Below are 16,604 nucleotides of genomic sequence, written 5' to 3' on the forward strand. Positions count from 1 at the left end.
TTTACATTTCAATGATTCTCCAAAAGTTCAGTCTCAGATGTGCAATAAAGACTAGTTAGTTCCCCATGGAAGAGGAAGTTGTGCAGAATGTCTGCGTGGAGAGCAAAACCATGAAAATTTCAATGGGCACTTCTTCTACGACATACCATTCACCTCTATTGGAGCCTTTATTACAGAAAGATCAAAATACATATCTCCTTGTATGCTTAAGATAAAAATGACCTTTAAGAGAACTGGTATGACAACTGGATCAAAAGTTTTTCATCACTTCAACTATTACTTCCTTTCAAGCACTACACAAATCATTGTTAAAAATAATTGCAATTTACTGAACATGCAGTTATTATAAAAACAGCTCACTGTGACTGATTTCTTGACATGTAAAAACAAAGGAGCACCATGAAGAAACGTTACAGAACACAACCGAGTCATAATGCTGACAAATGAAATAAAGCAAAAGGCAGCTGAAGGGAAGAATGAATGGGATTAGAATAACAATAATCATAGGTATATGGGATTCTGGTAACGGTGCCATGGGAAACTGAATTAAAGTCAAGGCTTCTTGAAGTAATAAAAGTAACTTCAGGAAACCAAATAATTAATGGTGACTGTGGCTGGAGAGGAACAAACTTAGCTACCTGGCAAAACTCGTAATACATTAACAATGAATTATACTTATTAATGACACACTTGACACCCAGCATATGCTGTTCGTGACCAAAAACAGGGTACTAAACTTCAGCATATTCTGGATGCGACCCCACTCATGAAGGGGATTACAAATGAAATGAAGTACAGTTCCCATGTAGGAAGGTGAATGAAAATCATTTGTCACAAGTGCTTAACATACCTCACCATCCATTATCAGAATACTGAAGGATTGGCAGCCATCTCATACTGATGAAGGCCTAGACAATGTAGTCCTGATGACAGATAACAAACCTCTCTGACCCAGCAAAACCAGCTCAGTGGGATGTGGGAGGAAATCAGAGCAACAGAAGGCAAGATCTGCACAGACCTGCACCACTGTCAGCCAACTAACCTCTGCTATGCTTCATCCCCAACAAACATTTGCTGGGAAAGCAATCCACAGCACAGCATCATGCACCCAGGATCTGCAATGATGTAATAAACTCCATTTAAGCCTCATGTGAAAAGTACTTTTTATTTAAAAGATCATCAGCACAAAGACAAATGAATATTTTCACAAAATGCTACACCAAGTAAGCTGGTGAAAATCAAAAACAAAACTACAGATGCTGGAAATTTAAAATAAAAACAAAATGCTACAAACATTCATGAGATTAGACAGCATCCGTGGAGAGAGAAACTGTTTATGTTGCAAGTCAGAGATTTTTTCAAAACTGGTGAAAATATTTTCATGCCTAAGATTTATAATATTACTGATTTAAAGGTGATGGATGCTATCCCAAAAGCTGAATGAACCTCAGGGTATGAGGCAAAGAGCATGGACAGACTGCTGCTGGGGTTGGAGGGAAGAAAAACTAGGAGAACCCAAAGGAAATAATGATTAGTGGGGATTTTAACAATTTAGATGGAAAAGTAGGGGGGTGCCTTGGGGAGCATAAATGTTGTGACTGATCAGTGGAGCACAATGAACTTGTTCTGTGATACACAAGGAAGTACAACTTCAAACCTTGTCAACAATTTCAGATGAATTATGCAGTCCTAACAAAACTTCTACTGCTTTCTAGGTTGTAAAGGTTTTAAAAGAGGATTTTGTCTTTTAAGGTGTTCAGATTTATTTAAAATGTACATCAATTGCACCTTCATCACAGCAGTATGATAGAAACAGTCTTCCTGACAGCATTAAACTTTGACCAAACCACCTACGCAATTCCTTGACATAAATTTATTTCATGCATGAGGATTAAAATTAAGTTCTCTTTCATCAAAAGATGGGCTTAGGTTTGAAGATGTTGTTCAACATAACCATAAATAATTACAAATTAATTGCAATTTTATGATCCACCACAGTGAGATCAGGTTTATGGCTTTGGATTAGTAATCCACTATGAAGATCACTATCTTACTGAGTATCAGAAAAAATACTCACCTTATTGAAGATGTCTTGAGTTAGATTTGGTATCTATAATACTGGCAATGAACAAGTTCAGTAATTAAGGCCACATGAATAAAGCAAGAGGAATAACTACTTTTACGTAGATCCAAACAAAACTACGAGCAAGGAACTTCGTCATTTCTTAGAAGTGGTGTTCAAATGTTTTTTAAACAAATCAAAGAATAAGTTAAATAACATAGCTTAAGTATGTACATGCTAACTATAGCCAATGTTGCTTTGAAAAAGTTCCAAAACCTGAACACAAATTGCAAAGTACATGCTAACATCAGAAGAAAAAATAATTGAGGAATTCCAGGTCTGAATCAAGAGAGATAAATATATATTCTGAATACCACATCAATCCAGGAAAACCTTATGGCAAAAGAAAAAAAAAAACAAAAGGACAATCAACTCTCTCAGAGTTCTTTATGAAACATTCTAGAGCCAAACTTGTCATGCCTTAGCTATGGTACCACTGTGGTTAGCTCAACACTGTTATAGCTCGGGAAGTTCTGGAGTTGGATGTTCGATTCCAGTGCCCTTCTGTAAGGATTCTCTGACTGCCCTCCCCCTGGAATGTGTGGGCATTCTCCGGATTGTCCAGCTTCCTCCCACGATCCAAAGATGTACCAGGTAAGTTAACTGGTCATTGTAAATTGTCCTGAGATTAGGTTAGGGTTAATTGGGTTTGCTGGAATGATGTGGCTCAAAGAGCTGGAAGGGCCCACTCTGCATTGGAATGCCCCAAATGACGCTATGATAATTTAAATGCTGAAATTCAATAAAACAGTCTCAACCTGATAAGGGAGTGGTTATAATTCTTGACAAATGAAATGAAAGATTTCATATCACAAGAGACAGCTTTCTATTGATAGGGAAATACTGAATAACATCTATGGGTACATAGTGATACAACACTTGAATTTGTTTTTACAATTTGTGTATCAAATTGAAAACATTCAAATACCTGCTATCATGTGACTAAATTCTTTGATAAGATACTGGTAGTGTATTTCTGTGGATGTGAAGGTGGCCATTCGGTGTAAAAAAATTTCACAAGAAAATCTTTAGTATAAATAGTATTTCCATTTCAGTGGAAAATCACCTGGAATGCGAGGAAAGTTTAAATATTGGTGATTTATGCTCTCTTTAATGACCTGCACTTGAGACACATTCAATTATCTTGTGCCTGAATTAAATACACATTAACAGAAAGTTAAGCCTTTATATTCATTACTTCAATATCCTTACTGGATTTTCCTTGTCATTTAACAAGTATAATTTTCTTGGATTTTCACCCTACTCACTTGAAAACAGAACAATTTAAAAGAAAAATTACCAACTTAAATATTCAAGTGCACTTGCCAAAAATATTTTCAAAAATTATGAAGCCTTGCCACCATTCACTCATCATGCAGAATAAGTATATGCAAAAAAATAAGCATATTTTCAATTGAGAATTGAGCTGAGAGACTTTTTAGATGTATTATGTAGCTGTTAAATGGTAATAGGTCCCAAACAATAATGGGGATAAAAGTCAGCTTCATGCACGTAACCTCAAACACATTTAGTCAGACTGAGGCTACGTCCACACTATGCCAGATAATTTTGAAAACACCGGTTTCGAGTAAAAATGACAGGCGTCCACACTCAGTCACAAAATATCTCCGTCCACATTAGGCGGATATTTGGGCGAATCTCCTACTACTGGGCAAGCGCAGGACACGCAGAAAACAAGCGAAGAGGAAACGATATACTTCATGCACGTTTTTCCAGTTACAGAGTAGAAAAACTTTAAAGGAATTGCTCTTGGCTCTCGCACAGGAGGACTTAAAACTGAAAAAAAAAACAAATACTGGAGTGTATGGAGGCAACCGACAGGGAGTTCACAGACAGTATGACCCAGCTGACGACGAACATTGAAAAACTAACTCTGTTACATTAATAAAGCACCTTGTTAAATGTATAAAACGTCTGCATCAGCGTTATCTTGTACTTCCATACAACGTTACATTAGGCTGTTACACATCTATTGTCAGAGAAGTACTTGCATAAATAGGTAAACCACCTTCATACAAGCAAGGACAGAAAACAGGGCGAAGTGAGTATACTTAATTATTCAGTAAGCTATGGGTCAACTGGCTTCAGTCTCGTCCGTCTGTTCTGAAATTGTTAGGTGGTGGCGCTCAAGAAAACAATGAACATCTGTTCCAGCACGTTATGACAGCGTTTTTAAATTGTCAAGAAAACTCACTTTACAATTTAACTCTCACGCTGTTCACACTGACTGCGCGTTATAACAGCTTGCGCAGTACCAAGCAGAAGCAGAGAAAAGCATGGTTGTTCTGGTGTTGTCATGACAGCGTTTTAAAATCTCTCCAGTTACCATATATTGTTAGGTGGTGGCGTTCAAGAAAACAATGAACATCTGTTCCAGCACGTCATGACAGCGTTTTTAAATTGTCAAGAAAACTCACTTTACAATTTAACTCTCACGCTGTTCACACTGACTGCGCATTATAACAGCTTGCGCAGTACCAAGCAGAAGCAGAGAAAAGCATGGTTGTTGTGGTGTTGTCATGACAGCGTTTTAAAATCTCTCCAGTTACCCCATATACACTACGCCGGATATTAAGCGTTTTCAGATTTATTCACTCTGGAGAGTGTTTTCGAAAATCTCCGTTTTCGGGGGCTGAAAACGCCGGCTCAGTGTGGACGGGAGGGCAAGACCAAGAGAAAAAGCTTCGTTTTCAAAATTATCCGGCGTAGTGCGGACGTACCCTGAGTTGTATCTGGTCATGAGTCCATTAGGGTACTCTAGTCATGAAACTGCAAAAAGTGTAATTGCTTCCAATCTAAGATGTAAAGTGGGTGCAAACTTGGCTCAGTTCGCAGTCTGATATAGACTTCTATTTATATCTAAACAGATGGCGGATTATAAGTGCAGAAGAATGAATTTAATTACTTTATGTACCTTCCTCTTAGCCATTCATGTACAATGAAGGTGGCAATTGTTTACTCAGTCTCCAGTTTACAAAGAGCACCAACATCTGATATAAAGTTCATTACTGACACAATCCTTTTTGAAAGTGATTAAAACACAATTCCACCTGTTGCCTTATTTCTCCAAGTATGAAAACAAAAGCGTTTGAAATATAAAATAACTCTCAATCCCCACATTAATCACTTTCTGCATTCTTCCCCACCCCACTCCCACACAAACACTCTTTGATAGAAAGACATAGGAATACTTTTAGGCGACAAAACCAATCAGGGTTCTGTCATAAAAACTGAAAATTACCGCATCAATTTCACTTTTTGAACTACTTATTCTCCATTTATTCTAAGCACTCTCAGTTCTTTTGCTTACTGAGTCATTATGTTCTCACAGTGCCATTTAAAATTTACTGAAGACTAACCTGCATTTTAAAAGATAAAAATGTAGGAAACAATTTAAAAGGTCAAAGTTCTTCAGAAATCACCAAGAAACTATCTGAACAATATTGCTTCTGATGGGTCATTCAGACAGAAACATTTAACACATGGAGTCAATTGTTAGGGATATGGTTTCAGAGATACTTGGAGGCACATGATAAAATAGGCCAGTCAGCATGGTTTCCTCAAGGGAAAATCATGCCTGACAAATCCATTGAAGTTCTTTGAAGAAATAACAAGATAGACAAAGGAGAATTGGTTGATGTGTATCTGGATTTTCAGAAGATCTTTGGCAGGGCGCCACATGAGGCTGCTGAACAAACTACGAGCCCATGGTATTACAGGGAATATTCTAGCATGGATAAAAGTAGTTGATTGGCAAGAGGCAAAGAGGGAATAAAGGAGCCTTTACTGGTTGGTTGTCAGCGACTAATGGTGTTCCAGAGGGTCTGTGTTGCGACTGATTGTTTTTTCATTATACGTTAATGATTTGAATGATGGTTCTTTGTTGCAAAGTTTGCAGATATTAAGATAGAGGGAGGGGCAGGTAGTTTTGAGAAGTAGAGAGGCTACAGGAGGACTTAGATTAGGAGAATGGGCAAAGAAATGGCAGATGGAATAGTGTCGGTAAGTGTATGATCATGCACTTTGGTAGAAGAAATGAAAGCGTTGACTATTTTCTAAATGGAGAGAAACTACAAAAACTGAGGTGCAAAGGGACTTTGGGAGTCCTTGTGCAGGACTTCCTAAAGGTTAATTTGCAGTCTATGGCGAAGAAGGCAAAAGCAATGATAGCATTCATTTCAAGAGAACTAGAACATAAAAGCAAAGATGTAATGTTAAGACTTTATAAAGCACTGGTGAGGCCTCACTTGGAATATTGTGAGCATTCTTGGCCCCTTATCTTAGAAAGGATGTGCTTAACTGGAGAAGGTTCACCCAAATGATTCCAGGTTTGAACAGCTTGTCATATGAAGAGCATTTGATGGCTCTGGGCTTATATTCACTGGAATTCAGAAGAATGAGGGGTGACCTCATTGAAAATAATCGAGTGGTGAAAAGCCCTGATAGAGCGGATGTGGAGAGGATCTTTCCTATGATGAGACAGACTAAGACCCGAGGACACAACTTAAGAAGAGAAGGGCGTTCTTTTAGAATGGATGTGAGGAATTTCTTTAGGCAGAGGGTGGTGTCTATGTGGAATTCTGCCACAGGCAGCTGTGGAAGCCAAGTCTTTGTGTATATTTAAGGCAAAGGTTGATAGCTTCTTGATTGGTCAGGGCATGAAGGGATACGGGGAGAAGGCAGGAAGGAGATTGGGGCTGAGGGGAAAAATGGATCAGCCATGATGAAATGGTGGAGCAGACTTGATGGGCCAAATGGTCTAATTCTGTTCCTATATCTTATGCCTCATCACTGCAACCGCAAGACCAGTCAATTTGCTGTCATTAAGTATTTGATTTAGTCTGAATTGACCTTTTCAGGTTATAAGCCAGAACTCTGGATTTGTTCACTTATAGTGACTTGTCAGACTAACTAATGGATTGCACATATCCAATTCCTCTGTTCCTAGTAGTTTATCTGTACATTCCAAATGGTTGACTGTTTCATTTGAAAAACAATGAAAAGGAACTGATGAAGCCTAACAGGAAATGCAAATATATTCTTCCATAGGGCCCTTATAGCAACCCAAAAGGAGTTTCCTTATATTCTTCCAAAAGGCCAGTTTTAACGCTACTGGAGTACGATAAGACAGGAAACATACAGTAGATATAGTTTTTTTTAATAGTACTAAAAGATTCCTGGAGTTAAACAAAAGGGATGTGCTGTTTGACAAGGATAAGAACATATTAGAAAGCACTAATGCACAGTATTTTGATCCTGTAAAGCTAAAACCTAAACAATATTAAAAAGCAGACTTAAATGTTTCTGTCAACTAAAATACAACAGATGTTGTGACATTGACAAGGTCTGCATGTATATGAAGCAAATATACATTGCCCACCCATCTCATACCCCCCCCCCACCAAAAACATGAAGACTTTTGACAGTGTCCATCAGGCAAAGTATGACAAAACAAAAAAGTTCACCCAATTCAATGTATAGGAACAATAAATATATTGAATATATTTCCTCCCTTCAAACAACACTTCACCACAATCGTCTTTTCCAAAACTAATAAAACCTCTAATGGATTTGATAGAGCCTGCTATTTTCGAAGTTAAATGAGCAGTACAAGTTCCCTAATTTCAACTGTTGCCTTTGTACAAATCAAACTCAGCTGGAAGTTGGGGTAATAGTTGGTATGAAGAAAGAAGAAAGTGGGAAGTCACTGTGTCAATGCCACCATTCAAAGACTTCCATCAAGAAGTGTTTTAGTACATGACAAATGTACACATCTTTGTGGTTCACCATGATGAACTTGTCAAATATTCCAGCAAACCTCACTATGTATACATCGGGTTTTATTGGCTTCCAGTACCAGTGGAAGGGTGGCACTTCAAAAGATAGATAACACTTTTGTTTCTTCCTAGCCATTAACTGCCTGCAAACAGAATTAGTGTGCTCACCTGTCCATAATCAAGGCAATAAAGAGCACCATTTCTATGTTCCCTATGCTTAAAAAAAGTAAATTTTATGATAAATTACAAGCCACAATTAGAGTCAAAAGAAATATTTCTCCTTACACTAATAAAATTCTTCCCCAGTTTCACTGTTACAAATGCAGTCCAGGTCAATTATTTTACAGGTAGGTGATTGAAAGTCTAGCTCAATTCTTATCTACAATTTCTAGGGAGAAAAAAAAAACCTAAAAACACAACAAAATCCTGAAGATACTAACACACACCTTTACTGCACACATGCCCCAGATACACCAACTCAATTAAATCATACATAAATCATTTTTCTTTCTTCTGTTTTACATACAATTAGAAATATGGATTTACAAAAATTAAACATTGAAGCTTTTACCTTTAATCTAAAAAAGTTGACAAAAGTTTTAAAAATGACCATTTCAGTGGCTTACAGTAAAAAAATTAGATGACACTCCCTAACCTGCTCATTAATGCATAGAGGTGGAAAAACCTGCAAAACAATTAGTCACTGTCCACTGGCTGGTGATTAATTTAGATAGTTAGGAGCAGGCACTTTTCCTATTCTGCAGCGGTTGCACTCTCCCAGATAACATCCAAAGAGCTCCCATGTGTTGCAAAGGAAAGAAAAATCGGTGTGGTTAAAAAAATAGGTCTCGTTAAAAAAGTCAATCTGCCAAAAAAAAGTAATCAATTTTGTTTTTTAAAAAATGTTTTGTCTCTGGAGAGAAGTGACAGTGGGAACCAGAGAAAGTTCTTGTTCACTGGGTGTGAGACAGCACTGTGGAGGTCAGTTTTAGCTATCTTACCCAGAGTGCAGATGGAAGGAAGAGGTCGAATCTGCTCTCTGCCCGGATGCGATGTTGCTTGAAGAAGCTGTTAGCTAAAGTACCTGCCTCTTTTAGTGGAGCTGACGGACTGCGGGGTCCTGTACTGCAGGTTGATATCAGAGGCGGAGACCGGTTCCAGGTCAGCCCACGGGTCCTGCAGCATGGACGGTTTGTAATATTGCTCCACGGGCGCCGGCGACTTCCTCTCCAGGATGCAGCCGCCTCCTCCGAAAGGTGTGGATGTCCTCGGCGAGCCCTGGTAGCGGCGGTGCGCCGAGCCGGGCGAGGGCTGTTGAGACGCGGTCTGGCTGGGAGAATGAGGGTGGTAAGACGGCGAGGAGTAGCGACCGCGGGCCCGTGGGCTGTGCCGGGACGTGAAGCTCTGCGGCGTCGGCTGCTGGTGGCCGGGGGACGGGCTCTTGTACCGGTGCTGCTGCTGGTGGAAGGGCGACAGGCCCGGGCTCAGCTGCTGCTGTTGCTGCTGAGGAGATTTGGTGAAAGCCCGGTGCCGCACTCCGTAAGGAGGGGTGCCCACGTTGCCTGGGAGCCCCCAAGAGAAGGTGCCGCCTGCCCCACCTCCAACCGGTCCCGCGCCGGGGAACGGGCCCGGACTTGGGCCTACAGGCGGCGGGCTCCGGAAGCCCTGCCTCATGGGGCGGAACATCCCTCACCTCACGTTACCACGCTGATCCACTGCCCCGTCTCCTCCTGATTCACCTCGGCTCCTCCAGGCGGACCACCACCGGCTTAGATTTTTTGTATTGCTGTCAAAATCCTAGGCCCACACTGTACACGTCGAAGCTTCTCGAATTGTGCGCCACCCGTTAAGCCATCCCCCGCTCTTCCGGTCGGTGCGGCTCGTCATTTCCGTCTGTGGTGCCTCCCAGGAGAGGCCTCGCAGCGGCGGCACCCACGCGTCGCCACGGCAACCGTTTGGTTGGTTCCCAAATTTTTCTGCGAAGGAAACAAACGCGAACTGACCTTTGCCCAAGAATTTGCGTTAAAAACCTTGTTCAAAGTAAACATTTTACTTTTATGTGTGGAGATAAATGAACAGGCAAGTAAAAGTCTTATTATGGGGACAAGTTTATTTTTGTGTCACCAATTTTCATATGAAATTCCTCCAACAATGAAAGTAAGCAGGCGGTGGATTTCTTTGTCACTCTGTTTGAGACTATTTATTCAGTTGTCAGTGTTGTGCAACTCCTGAACTGATTCATCAGATAAAAAAAACAAACTTTTCCTTGTCCCAATTCAAAACCTTTTTTTTCTTGGCCATTCACAATTACCACCACGGACACCATCCAAAGCATTACTTTTATCATAAATATCTAACATTGAAAGTAAACTCTCAATTGAGACAAGAACACGACTAGACGGATTGTTGTTGTTTGATAGTCTTGTGACTCATCCTCAGTCTCTGAGATTTTGCACGACCTCCAAACTTGTTTTTCTCTCCAAATTCCTTGCATCTCGTCCTGAGTTGCCAGTACATGTTTGAACCCTATGTTTTTGATTCTGCTCTTGGAGGCTGACTCTGCATGTAACCAACTTGCCATGTATTCAAACTGTTACGTACCCCATAACTGGGTTGCCAAACCAGCAGAAATGGATTACTAGAACTAAGAAAATTTTATTAAAGAAACAAGCAACACAGTACTCTAATCAAAAGGATAATAAATGCAACAGTTCAGCAATGATAAACACACATGTACACAGAATTAGGATAACAGGATCAATCAAGCTCTATCGTCGACTAGGGGTAAATGACCAGTTTCAAAGTGACGCAAAGTTCAGTTCAATTGAATTCAGTTCAGTTCGCAGTAATGACTGCCGTGGGAGATGGACAGTGGGGGGGAAGGAGAGAGAGCAAAAGGAATGAATATTCAAACGGCTTCCACACAGACCTTCGATATTCTTCGCAGTCAGCTTTCGGGTGAGCCCTTTGTGATGTCTTCTGTCATCACCGACCGTGACCCCTCCGTTTCCAGATACTATCGTTTCTCTGCGGTGAACCTGGCACCCAGGCAAGGGCGGACACACACCAGGTTCCCGCCGATCGTGCCTTTCCACCCTGTGCGTCTATGGCTTGGTCCCTCGACCAGCCCTCCAAAACCTCCCACCGACTTGTGGGAGACGCACTGCTTCCACGGTCTTGTTACCTCGGGGTGTCGTGTGTGTCTTGCCTTAGCGAACCTGTCCCTTTTTATCCCCCTGCTGGGGTATTGCCTGTCCATCACTTCAAACAGTTCAGGGCTCAAAGGGGGAGCCGATCTTGACAGCTCTCCTTCCGTTAAACTCTCCTGTCCCTTCATTAACATTTCCAAATGCTGCTCCATTGTTTTCCTTATCTGTCTTTCTCCTGAAGACAGGTGGCAGACCAACTGCTGATCCCACTGGTGCCAGCACAGGACAGCTAACATCTTAATCTATGTGTATTCTCGTCACAAAACACAGGTTCCTTGTTCAATACTCTTTTGCACTTTGAAGCAGCGTAGGACAACTATTCACAATTTTATCCACAGCTACTCAGAGTGAGCTAGATGTCCACTGATCTTAAATATATTAATATAGATTCTGTGACATTGCTTATGATAAATCAGCCTATGTACTGTTTTTACACAAATAACACTATTGACTATATTATAGTTGGTTGGGCCAGTGGAAGAGCTGCCTCACAGCTGCAGGCCACAGTCCATGTGAAGTTTGGATGTTTTCCCTGTGGCGTGATGAAGGGTCTCAACTTGAAACACTGAATCTTTATTCCCCTCCGTAGATGCTGTCTGACCAGCTCCAGCATTTTATGTGGTTCCCTGTGGTCTTGTTATTTCTCCTTGCATCCCAAAGGCCAGCGGGTGGGCAGTTGCTAGCTGCTCCTATAGGTGAGTGGTCTAATCTGAGGAAATTGACAGAATACAGGGAAAATGGATTTACTGTAGAATCTGTGGTTAATGGCTAGTGTGGATTTGGGCTGAAGAGCCTGTTTCAGTGCTGTATTGCCCTAAAGCTTTGATTAGAATACATAACGTATTTTTTTGGTGATGGCAAAACTCAAAAAGATTATCTGTATATCATGAAGTCATAGTCATACTTTATTGATCCCGGGGGAAATTGGTTTTAGTTACAGTTGCACCGTAAATAATAAATAGTAATAGAACCATAAATAGTTAAATAGTACTATGTAAATTATGCCAGTAAATTATGAAATAAGTCCAGGACCAGCCTATTGGCTCAGGGTGTCTGACCCTCCAAGGGAGGAGTTGTAAAGTTTGATGGCCACAGGCAGGAATGACTTCCTATGACGCTCTGTGCTGCATCTTGGAGGAATGAGTCTCTGGCTGAATGTACTCCTGTGCCCACCCAGTACATTATGTATTGGATGGGAGACATTGACCAAGATGGCATGCAACTTAGACAGCCTCCTCTTTTCAGACACCACCGTGAGAGAGTCCAGTTCTATCCACGACATCACTGACCTTACGAATAAGTTTGTTGATTCTGTTGGTGCCTGCTACCCTCAGCCTGCTACCCCAGCACACAACAACAAACATGATAGCACTGGCCACCACAGACTCGTAGAACATCCTCAGCATCGTCCGGCAGATGTTAAAGAACCTCAGTCTCTTCAGAAAATAGAGACGGCTCTGACCCTTCTTGTAGACAGCCTCAGTGTTCTTTGACCAGTCCAGTTTATTGTCAATACGTATCCCCAGGTATTTGTAATCCTCCACCATGTCCACACTGACCCCCTGGATGAAAACAGGGTCACCGGTACCTTAGCTCTCCTCAGGTCTACCACCAGCTCCTTAGTCTTTTTCAAATTAAGCTGCAGATAATTTTGCTCACACCATGTGACAAAGTTTCCTACAGTAGCCCTGTACTCAGCCTCATCTCCCTTGCTGATGCATCCAACAATGGCAGAGTCATCAGAAAACTTCTGAAGATGACAAGACTCTGTGCAGTAGTTGAAGTCCGAGGTGTAAATGGCGAAGAGAAAGGGAGACAAGACAGTCCCCTGTGGAGCCCCAGTGCTGCTGATCACTCTGTCGGACACACAGTGTTGCAAGCACATGCACTGTGGCCTGCCAGTCAGGTAATCAAGAATCCATGACACCAGGGGAGCATCCACCTGCATCACTGTCAGCTTCTCCCCCAGCAGAGCAGGGCGGATGGTGTTGAACGCACTGGAGAAGTCGGAAAACATGACCCTCACAGTCCTCGCTGGCTTGTCCAGGTGGGCATAGACACAGTTCAGCAGGTAGACGATGGCATCCTCAACTCCTAGTCGGGGCTGGTAGGCGAACTGGAGGGGATCTAAGTGTGGCCTGACCATAGGCCGGAGCAGCTCCAGAACAAGTCTCTCCAGGGTCTTCATGATGTGGGAGATCAGTGCCACCGGTCTGTAGTCATCGAAGCTGCTGGGGCGCGGCGTCTTCAGCACAGGGATGAGGCAGGACGTTTTCCACAGTACAGGAACCCTCTGGAGCCTCAGACTCAGGTTGAATACATGGTGAAGTACTCCACATAGCTGAGGGGCACAGACTTTGAGCACCCTGGTACTGACACCATCCAGGCCTGCAGCCTTGCTTGGGTTGAGATGTTTCAGCTGTCTTCTCACCTGTTCAGCCGTGAAGCCCACCGTGGTGGTTTTGTGTGGGGGAGGGGTATAGTCATGAGAGTAGGGTGGGGGACTGTGAGAAGGGGTAGGAAGGGAGAGTGGAATATGTGTTGATTGGGGGCCGACAACAGATGGCTCGTGGGGGATGGGCAGAGGTCACAATGTCAAATCTGTTAAAGAACAGGTTAAGTTTGTTGGCCCTGTCCACACTGCCCTCAGCTCCTCTGTTGCTAGTTTGCCAGAACCCAGTGATGGTCCTCACCCCCTCCAGACCTCTCTCATGTTGTTCTGCTGGATTTTCCACTCAAGCTTCCTCCTGTACCTGTCTTTAGTCTCCCTGATCCTGGCTTTCAGGTCCCTCTGTATTGCCCTCAGCTCCTCCCTATTTCCATCTCTAAACGCCCTCTTTTTAGCGTTCAGGATGTCCTTGATGTCCTTTGTCACCTATGGCTTGTTATTTGAATAACAAAGGACAGTAGAATACTAAAATATCTGTAAATTAACATATGCAAAATACTGAAGGAACACTGCAGCTCAAACATTATCAATGGAAAGGAATAAAGAGTGGATGTTTTGCATGGAGACCCTCCATCAGGACTGGAAAGGAAGACAGAATAAGAAGGTTGGGGAAGGGGAAGGAGTACATTCCGGAAATCCAGAGCTACACACCTTAACTCCTGGAGGAACTCAGCAGCTCAGGTGGCATCTATGAAAAGGTATAACAGACACTGTTTCCTGCTAAAAATTTCTGAAATGTATTACAGGTAGTAGCGATTCTGTAGCTCCTGATGAAGGGTCTCAGGTCAAAACGTCAGCTGTTTATTTCTCCAATATTTTGTTTGTGTTATCTGTATATGTTTGGTTTTGAAGGTATTGAAATTTACACCAGGAAGAGTGAAGGTGTGAGATGTATGATTCAACTATCCTTATTTTGTATAACTACATCAAAAACCTGCCACTTTTTTTGGAAGGCGATGAAGCAACTGATCTGACAGTAACTGTATGTGAAGCAATGTCATCAAATATTAACTGTAATGCTTTATTTAATATTTAATGATGCCTCTTTAACTTGAATTTAGTGAGGCATTAACTTCATGCTTCTATTCTTTTGCCAGATAAATAGTTGAAGCTTGCCTGCTAAAAAGTGTAAATGGAAAATGGAATTTCAGGAGAAAGGTGTGGTTGGAAGTAGAGCTAGTTTAGTTTTTGAATCTCCTGGCAGTGACAGTAATGTGGTGATAAGCCCCACCCATTTTCTACATTCATGGGAATCTGAAAGAAAACTCGTTGATGTTCTAATCACACTCAGTGAAGAAGCCGAAGAAGATGAAAAGCCAATGGATCAGTCTATCCTTTGTGGCGGATGGGATGATGCAGTAAGTAGTTTAACCCTCTCACCATTGAATTTTCTGTTAAACTTGTAATACAGAAATAGATGGATTTGCTTTAATTGTCACAGGTACATCGAAACATACAGTGTTGTTTACAATCAAATCAGCGAAGATTTTGTTTGTCAGGCCGCAAGTGTGACCACAGTTCCGGTGCCAACATAACATGCTCATAACTTATAAACCCTAATTGTATGTCTTTGGAATGTGGGAGGAAACCGGAACACGCGGAGGAAACGCACACCATCATACAACCTCCATACCGGCAGTGGAGGGGACTGAACCCTGATCATACAGTTTGGGCTGTAAAGCGTTGTACTAACTAGTAAGCTACTCTGCTGCCCACAGCACAGATTAAGCTGATATTAACAAGATCATTTTTTTTTCTGTGTATTTCTAAGCAACACACACAAAATTCTTTCTGGAGGAACTCAGGAGTCAGGCAGTGTCAATGGAAAAAAGTAAACAACTGACGTTTTGGGCCGAGACCCTTCTTCAGGACTGGAAAGGAAGGGGAAAAATGCCTGAATAAAAAGATGGGAGGGGAAAGCACCCATCACCGACTTTATCCGCTCAGGGGATCTCCCATCCACTGCTACCAACCTTATAGTTCCCACACCCCGCACTTCCCGTTTCTACCTCCTACCCAAGATCCACCTGCCTGTCCTGGCAGACCTATTGTCTCAGCTTGCTCCTGCCCCACCGAACTCATTTCTGCATACCTCGACACGGTTTTATCCCCCCTTGTTCAATCCCTTCCGACCTATGTCGTGACGCTTCTCACGCTCTTAAACTTTTTGATGATTTTTAAGTTCCCTGACCCCCACCGCTTTATTTTCACCATGGATCTCCAGTCCCTATATACTTTCATCCCCCATCAGGAAGGTCTCAAAGCTCTCCGCTTCTTTTTGGATTCCAGACCTAACCAGTTTCCCTCTACCACCACTCTGCTCCGTCTAGCGGAATTAGTCCTTAATAATTTCTCCTTTGGCTTCTCCCACTTCCTCCAAACTGAAGGGCGTAGCTATGGGCACCCATATGGGTCCTAGCTGTGCCTGCCTTTTTGTTGGCTTTGTGGAACAATCTATGTTCCAAACCTATTCTGGTATCTGGCCTCCACTTTTCCTTCGCTGCATCGATGACTGCTCACGCATGCTGAGCTCGTTGACTTCATTAACTTCGCCTCCAACTTTCACCCTGCCTTCAAGTTTACCTGGTCCATTTCTGACACCTCCCTCCCCTTTCTAGATCTTTCTGTCTCTGTCTCTGGAGACGGCTTATCTACTGATGTCTACTATAAGCCTACTGACTCTCACAGCTATCTGGACTATTCCTCTTCTCATCCTGTCTCTTGCAAAAATGCCATCCCCTTCTCGCAATTCCTCCATCTGTGCCGCATCTGCTCTCAGGATGAGGCTTTTCATTCCAGGACGAGGGAGATGTCCTTTTTTAAAGAAAGGGGCTTCCCTTCCCCCACCATCAACTCTGCTCTCAAACACATCTCCCCTATTTCTTGCACATCTGCTCTCACTCCATCCTCCCGCCACCCTACTAGGAATAGGGCTCCCCTTGTCCTCACCTACCACCCCACCAGCCTCCGGGTCCAACATATAATTTGTTGTAACTTCCACCACCTCCAACGGGATCCCACCACTA

At 42.4% G+C, this 16,604-nt stretch overlaps 2 protein-coding genes across 2 annotated transcripts in view; one reads left to right on the forward strand and one right to left on the reverse strand.

The window, feature by feature from the left end:
- Window positions 1–7,285: 7,285 nt before the first annotated feature.
- On the reverse strand, window positions 7,286–9,811 carry mplkip (M-phase specific PLK1 interacting protein). Its single transcript, XM_072279938.1, has one exon. The coding sequence runs from the start codon at window positions 9,604–9,606 to the stop codon at window positions 8,992–8,994; it is 615 nt and encodes a 204-aa protein (XP_072136039.1). The 5' UTR covers window positions 9,607–9,811; the 3' UTR covers window positions 7,286–8,991.
- The window catches only part of LOC140210716 (uncharacterized), a 37,310-nt gene continuing 29,404 nt past the window's right edge, over window positions 8,699–16,604 (forward strand). The window contains exons 1-3 of the mRNA XM_072279936.1: window positions 8,699–9,999; window positions 11,719–11,824; window positions 14,676–14,936. Of these exons, the coding sequence (XP_072136037.1) occupies window positions 14,718–14,936 (219 nt within the window). The 5' untranslated portion in view covers window positions 8,699–9,999; window positions 11,719–11,824; window positions 14,676–14,717. The remainder of the gene's footprint in view (window positions 10,000–11,718; window positions 11,825–14,675; window positions 14,937–16,604) is intronic.

This window comes from Mobula birostris, chromosome 15 (assembly GCF_030028105.1).
Source record: "Mobula birostris isolate sMobBir1 chromosome 15, sMobBir1.hap1, whole genome shotgun sequence".
NCBI lineage: Eukaryota > Metazoa > Chordata > Chondrichthyes > Myliobatiformes > Myliobatidae > Mobula > Mobula birostris.

Coding starts and splice junctions, on each gene's coding strand:
- mplkip (XM_072279938.1), bottom strand. CDS start 9,606: ATGTTCCGCCCCATGAGGCAGGGCTTCCGGAGCCCGCCGCCTGTAGGC.